Source organism: Amphibalanus amphitrite, unplaced genomic scaffold (genome assembly GCF_019059575.1).
Source record: "Amphibalanus amphitrite isolate SeventyFive unplaced genomic scaffold, NRLGWU_Aamphi_draft 000052F_arrow, whole genome shotgun sequence".
Taxonomy (NCBI): domain Eukaryota; kingdom Metazoa; phylum Arthropoda; class Thecostraca; order Balanomorpha; family Balanidae; genus Amphibalanus; species Amphibalanus amphitrite.
Genome location: NW_024881548.1, coordinates 581650 through 589024, shown reverse-complemented (window position 1 = coordinate 589024; position 7375 = coordinate 581650). Strand labels below are relative to the sequence as shown.

General features: G+C 47.3%; 1 protein-coding gene across 2 annotated transcripts; it reads left to right on the top strand.

Moving 5' to 3' along the window:
• Positions 1-520: 520 nt before the first annotated feature.
• Positions 521-6969, top strand: LOC122377912 (probable RNA polymerase II nuclear localization protein SLC7A6OS). 2 transcript variants are annotated; one of them, XM_043358503.1, is made up of 2 exons: positions 521-606; positions 5604-6969. In XM_043358503.1, exon 2 carries the CDS (start codon positions 5669-5671, stop codon positions 6674-6676), a length of 1008 nt encoding a protein of 335 aa, XP_043214438.1. In that variant the 5' UTR covers positions 521-606; positions 5604-5668; the 3' UTR covers positions 6677-6969. The 2 variants fall into 2 exon arrangements, with proteins under 2 accessions (XP_043214438.1, XP_043214439.1); XM_043358504.1 differs by having other exon boundaries at positions 537-564.
• The last annotated feature ends 406 nt before the right edge of the window (positions 6970-7375 follow it).

The window sequence follows — 7375 nt, the reverse complement described above, 5'->3', positions numbered from 1 at the left end:
GAATCAGCGTGCTGAGAAGGCTGTGTGAGCCAATTTTCAGCCAAATCGGGATGGCCCGGTCATGGATGGTAAGAACTTTAGAGGGTTCTATCTCGAGAACGGTCAATATTTCCACCCTAGAGACCATGATTTTCGGAATCAGCGTGCTAAGAAGGCTCTGTGAGCCAAATTTCAGCTAAATCGGGATGGCCCGGTCATAGGTGGTAAGAACTTTAGAGGGTTCTATCTCGAGAACGGTCAATATTTCCACCCTTGAGACCATGATTTTCGGAATCAGCGTGCTGAGAAGGCTCTGTGAGCCAATTTTCAGCCAAATCGGGATGGCCCGGTCATGGATGCTAAGAACTTTAGAGGGTTCTATCTCGAGAACGGTCAATATTTCCACCCTAGAGACCATGATTTTCGGAATCAGCGTGCTGAGAAGGCTCTGTGAGCCAAATTTCAGCTAAATCGGGATGGCCCGTTTCTCGCTGCTGGACTCGCTGCTCGCTGCTCGCTGCTAGTTTGACAGACGTGCGCCATACTTCTCTAATGTGCATTGCGCGTTGCCGCGCTGTGAACTGTGTATTTCTTTTGTCCATTTTGTGTTTGAATTTTGAAATTGAGGTGTGTTTAGCGTTCTATTTTTATTTTCAGCATGTTGACCTCATGATTTGTCTTTTGAGTTTTGACGACCAACTTTATTGATAACTTCAACTTTGTGGTTTACAGAAAGAATGATTGTCAGTCATGCGTTGTCAGATTTTGATTTTAAGCTCGAATTTGGTTGCTCATCATTTAACAATTCCAATTTATATGGTGCCTGTAATTATTTGTGTGCTTTCTTTCATAAAGGGAAAGCATTTTTATTAAAATATTTGTCATGTTCTTCGTGACCATTGACCACGTAACCATTGTAACGGTCTTAGTTCAAAGTTCAAACCTTGAGAATGTTACCTAGGTAACTTGCCTGGCTATTTATTAACATTGGCACTTTATTTTAATGTAGCAAAAAGGTCCAGTTAACTTACCAGGAAAAGTCTGGGTGAAATCCTCCTCTTGCACCCCAGACAGACGACAGTAGGCTGAGACATGATTAGATTGAAACCATGCCATATTGTCAAAATCATATATTTAACCTAGAAAATTGTGCAAACAAACGTTTACTCTTAAAAAAGCATGTACACTACATTCTACAAGCAAAAATAACAAAACCTAAGATAACCACACCTAATCTCACCTGACGTAACCTCTCCTAACCTAAATCAATGGGTGGTTTGGTGTGACTTATTTTTTTTTAAGTATAAGTATTTATGTGTGGTCTCACTTTTTAAGCTTAGAAGGATGTGTCCTTTCCTTTCATGTTCTTTTTTTGCCAATTGGGCCAGTTTTTAGAGGGGGTAAAAAAGAGCAAATGAGTTCAGTGGTTATTACAGATCAAGAAAATTGGTTGGCTCTCATTTAACACTATAGGTATGGGGCACATGGCATGATGATACCGCCCATCCCATCTTGTAGGGCTAAAGGTTTCTCAGACTATTGCTCTTATTGCTGCACATTTTGAAACAAGCTTTGTTATTTAAACTGCAGCAAATTTTGAATGCTGCAGAGCAGGCACTTGGGATCTCCTAATTCCATTGATAGTTGATAATTAATATCCCACTGGATTGGCCTGTGTGAGGGGCTGTGACCTGCGAAAAGTGTGTCTTAACAGATCAATGGATGGATGGATGGTAAAGGCCACTGATATTTCACTGGCATACCTCATCCCTGGACCCTGTGTATAATTAGTTGCAGGGCTTAGACAAAATATTGATAATTTTTAACAAATTTCTTCAAAGGCATGTCTGACCTTTGGGGAGGATGAATATTGAACATGTTTTGATCTCATTCAGTATTCACATTTCAGTTCTATTGGGCTTGTGGTCATTGTAGTGGTCATTGTAGCAGGGGCGTAGGCAGGGGGGGGGCCACTGGGCCATGCCCCCCCCCCCCCTTGGGCGCCGAAGGCGCCCTTTCCTTTGCGATTGGAGGGCGCCGAAGGCGCCCTCCAATCGCAAATGCAATTGTGATATAATCGAATCGAAAAACAATCGCGACTGGAGGGCGCCCTCCAATCGCGAATGTGTTTACAGGGAAAATACGGATGGAGGGCGCCCTCGGAGGACGCCCATTCCAAATACGCCCTCCAAATACGGTTGGAGGGCTCCCTCGGGCGCCCTCCAACCACATTTGTAGGCTGTAGCTCTCTAAGCGTAACGGTGGTCGCCTATGTAAGCCGCTGTCCTGTAAATAAGCGCCCTCTCACCCGAAGGCGCCCTCCTGTAGGTCGCCACCCTGCTACACATTGCCGCCCTTCTGCTGATCGGCGTCCTCATAATTATTGGCGCTCTCCTACCTATTGAGCCCTCATGTGAAATTTTGAAGGCCGCCTTTCTCCCTTTTGGCACCCTCTTGTTCAGTGCCGCCCTCCTACCTATTGGTTCCCTAGTCCTTCCTGTTGAATGTTAACCCGCGCCCCACTGGGGTCTGCGTATAACACGCCCTACTGGGGGGGGGGGCTATTCATAGCCCCCCCTCCTAACTCCGAAACTACTGGGCCGATCGTCAAAATTCAAACGGCGTCTGATAGCCCCGGAAAAACTGTCGAGCGAAACCTAATTTCATTGACCTCGAGGTCACTGATGACGTCACAGGTCAGGTCAAAGTAAAAATTATTAGCATTTTGGCTTCTTCACGTTTTGGGCTCTGGCCGCCGTCTTACAAGTCAGATCAGGCTCATTTTTGGTTCACACACTCGTGAACAGATGCTCTAGATACTCTGAGGGTACCAAACTTGTACTTTGATTTTCAGGTCAAGGTCAGGTCATCACAGGTCACGAAAATATTATATCATCCGTCGGTCACGTGACACATGTTTTATGGTCCATTCAGGCCAAACATTTCGAATTTGATGTCGTCTGTGTCATTCGAGGTCATTTTGAGTCAAATTTCGCTTAGGTCAGGTCACTTTCAGGTAAAAAAAGGTCAAATTTTGAAGTTAAAATTTTTCAACAAAAAAGGTGTCTATTGGATGCAGTTTGAGCTCAGGAACACGATGGTGCTATTTATATTGGCGTACGATGTCAAATTCGTGCTGAAAAATTGATTTGAAAAATTAATAATTGTTAATTTTTTGCAATAATGCGTATAACTTGGCCATTTTTGAAGATATTTAGCTAAAACTTGCTAGAGTTAGTCATAATAATGCGTTCTATCACATATATTCCGGTTTTTTCGAAAAGTCAAAAAGTTTTTGAAAAAAATGTAAAAATATAGATTTTGAATTTTATTATACAAAATTTTCAAAATTTTCAAAATTTTCAAAATTTCGAAAATCCGAGATAGCAGTTTGATAGCGCAGTCTATTTTGAGTCCTCTCATGCAAAGAAATTGGATCTAGCTTAAAAACTGAGCTCTTGGGAGCGATTGCCGTGGTTCAATGTTTTGCGTCGAAATCGGCCGAACATGACGTCACTCTGACGTCATTTCCGGCCGACCTATGGTAGGTATGAAGTTCAAATTTTGACACAAGGTGTCAAATTGATGCAGCCGAAGGTACTGAAAGTTTGGCGTCGATACGTCAAGCGGTTTGGAAGTTATTGCAGAAAAACGGGAGGGGGGGCTATAAATAGCCCCCCCCCAGTGGGGCGCGGGTTAATCGGGGCCCTTCTCCTATTGGCGCCCTCGTGTAGATCGCCGCCCTCCTAACCACTGGCACCCTCCTGTTGATCACCGCCCTCCTATCCACTGGCACCTTCCTGTTGACCAGCGCCCTCCGCACAGATGCCCTCCTGTTCGTGTCATCCTCTTGAGCAAAGGCGCCCTCCTCACCATTGCCACCCCCATTTTAATCGTCACCCTTCCGCTCATTGGCGACTTCCAGTTGATGACCGCCCTCCCACCTATTGGCGACCTCTTGTTGATCGCCACCCTCCTATTGGTGCTCTCCTGTTCCTCGCCACCCTCTTACCTGGTGGCGCCCTCCTGTTGATTGTTGATCGGCGCCCTCCTACCTATTGGTGCCCTCCTGTTGATCGCTGCCCTTCTATCCATTGGCGCCCTCCTGCTGCTCGCCAACTTCCTACCTATCGGTGCCCTACTGTCGAAACTCGGGATGTTGATCGGGGCTCTTCTACCTATTAGTGCCCTCCTGTGGATCGCAGCCCTTCTACCTATTGGCAACATCCGTTGATCGCTGCCCTCCTATCATTTATTTACTCCTTTGGCATGTTTTTCAACTTAGTCGTTCTATTGCACATAGTTGATGTCTTGCCTGTGAAAACTGCCACAAATGAACGTGCATTCAGCACAATGAATGAAGTATCTATACCTACCAAAACTATCTACGCTCTACGATGCATAAAACACGTCTTTGGTCTTAACGGATTGATCCTACTTTACGTGCATCATGGCATCTATATGGATTACGATTAAGTATTGTCAACAGGTTCGGGCGCAACAGCAGGCATCTGAAGTTTCGGTGATTGAAACTGGTTATGTGGGTACACTGTATGCATCTGTGAGAAGGCTATGAAGGCTGGTCTGAGGTAATTTGGATGATGTTTACGCATCTCGCGCTCCGGTATCAATCCGATACGGTGATCTGGTGCGTAGATATGCCACCGCCAATAAACTTTTATACATCGACACCCATGAGCCAAGCTTTCTGTACAGTTTGTGTGGCAGCGGCCCGACCAAACCTTAGGTATTTTTTACACCTTCAAATTTGGTAAAAGAGCGAGAGGAGCTTTGAACAGTGATCGTATAAAAGGCGTGCCTAAAAAGCGGAGGAAAAGGTTGTTTTCAAAAATTTCGCGCGCCTTCGGCGCAGCATTTCAAGAACACTTGACCTTTTGTGACCTGGAGTATAATGAATACACACGATGCAAAATCAATGCAGCACGACCTATACGAGGTTACGCAAAAAAAAAAACTGGTGGCATGGTAAAAAACGCCTCCCAACCCCCCAACCCCCACTGAGCGATTTTTTTATCTCGCGACCGTATGGCGCCCTCCTTGGGTGAGATGGCGCCCTCCAAACCCTTGGCCCCCCCCCCTTCGCGATTTTCTAAATACGCCGCTGCATTGTAGTCATTCATTGTAGTGGTTTAAGTAAAATGCAGGCACTTTATTTGTATCATAATATGGTAATTCTAACACTAATTTTGTAGAAATGGCAAACAGGTTCAGTGTAGAAAGGTATTTGTTGAAATTGGCAGCTCCCAGGTAGTGGCAGTAATGTGGTGTGCAGTGTGGACCTCTTGTCAGGATGCAACTAAAAATAGCAAACAAGAACCAGTGTTTATCTTCCACTTCTTTTGATTATGTTCCTTTGAATCATCCTGCTAATATGGGTTAGCAGCTGTACCAGTCTTGGAAGGATTGTGCGTGAATTTTCGATGTTAGCTAGCCCTGGGTGAAATGGCCCAAAATTGATACCAAATGATTTTTTAGTTAAAGTGTTCATATCTGATCTTACTTCTTACCTACTGGGTACCTAAGTTACTTATTTGTGGCACTTATAAGCTTATACTACAAGCTCAACCGTTGTATCCACTGACTTCTTTCTCGTTTCTCCACAGCTACTCCGGTCTCCAGAGCTGACATCCATTCCCTATCACGCACCAGCTCTAACACTTCAATCGTCATGACGTCTGTGATCCGGATCAAGCGGAAGGTGGGTGATGACCCGCAGCAGGCACTGCTGGCCACCAAGCGGCGCCGGCTCCACTCGGGGGACGAGGCCGCCGCCTCCTCCAGCTCCGACACGCCACTCAGTGCCGTCCTCCAGTTCGTCGGCACCATGAAACCGGAGGACACCACGTTACCGGACGCGGCGCTGAGCGCTGTGCGCGCGCAGCGGAAGTCTGGCGCGGCACGGCGTGACCCGATGTCGGTTCCCGCCGCCGTGGAGCGCGCAAAGGAAGCGCGCCGAGCCCGACTCCAGGACGAACAGAAGGCGCGGCGCTACCGTATCGTGGCGCGCCGTCGCGGAGAGCCCGACGGTGAATCGGCCGACGCTGACTCGGGCCTCGCTAGTCTCCCTGGCGTCATAGATGTAGAGGAGGAGTCACCGGCGGCTGCCGCGACCTCCAAACATCCTTCCGGCCCGGGGGAGCAGCTGACGTGTAACGGCCAGGTCATGGAGCGGGTGGCAGTGCCGGATCCGACCTCCACCACCTACGTGTACGACCTCTACGTCAGCAGCGCCCCACTATCCGCCGACGACGATCTGCTGGAACTGCGCCCCTGCGACGACGTCCAACTCTGGGACCACCGCGCGGCGCGGCACAGCGACAGCGACGACCCGTTCGCCGACGACGACGATGACTCCAACGACGAGGACAACTGGCGTAATGACTACCCAGAGGAGTTGGGAGACTCCGACTACGAACGCTACATGGACCCGGTGGATGGCGCAGAGTTCGACCTCATCAGACGCATGGAGGCCCATGAGATCGCTGGAGATGATGAGGTTGACGAACCGCTCGCCTACGGACTGGATGAACTGGAAGAGGGAGGTGGTAAAGACCCGTACGATAAGTACAAGGCTCGCGTGCTGCGGCAGATTAATGGTGAGGACAGTGACAGTGACGGGGACGGAGGGTACCTGGCAGACTCCGGAGACGGTAGTGATGAGGAGGAGGGGTATTAGGCCGAACTAGGGATGATTGTGATGTGTGATGGCTGATGAAAGTGCGATTTTATTGTGGATAGGATAGGAATGTTTCTTGCCTGTGGATGCTATCGGAAGCAGGCCCGTTATGATGTCTTGAATGTTCTGTTCGTAAAGCGTAGATGTGATAGCCATTAAGTCTGTTTTGACTACTGTAACAGTCTCTTCTTTTCTGATTCATACTAACTTACAAGAAAGCAGGAAGCATCGTCATCATAATTGTTTCTCATCACCATTTTATGATAGTCGAAAATACATTGTTGTAAAATATATGCTTTATGTCTTTTCACTATTGTAATTCTCACGTTCAACTTTACCACCCGTTGTAGAATGGTCGCGTCGTTGGATCAAAAGAGCAGCTGTTGAATATTTCGTAAATGGTAATTGGAAAACACCCCTGTTGCGCTTGTAGGTCGGGGAGTGCCCCTCTCCGCTGACAAAGTCGTACCCACGTGGCGTTGATGAAGTGAAAGTTCGTCCCTCCACCGGTAGGTGTCGCACGCAGTGTCAGCCCTGGGGTAGGCTGAACCTGGGAAGATCTTAAAATCAATGCTGTTATAGACATATCGAAGTTCTTATCTGTGAACTGCTGAACGATTATATCACTTACATCACTGCGTAAAACATGTATGAGCATCAATGCATGAGCATCTCTAGGCGTTTAACTTAGAATGAGCA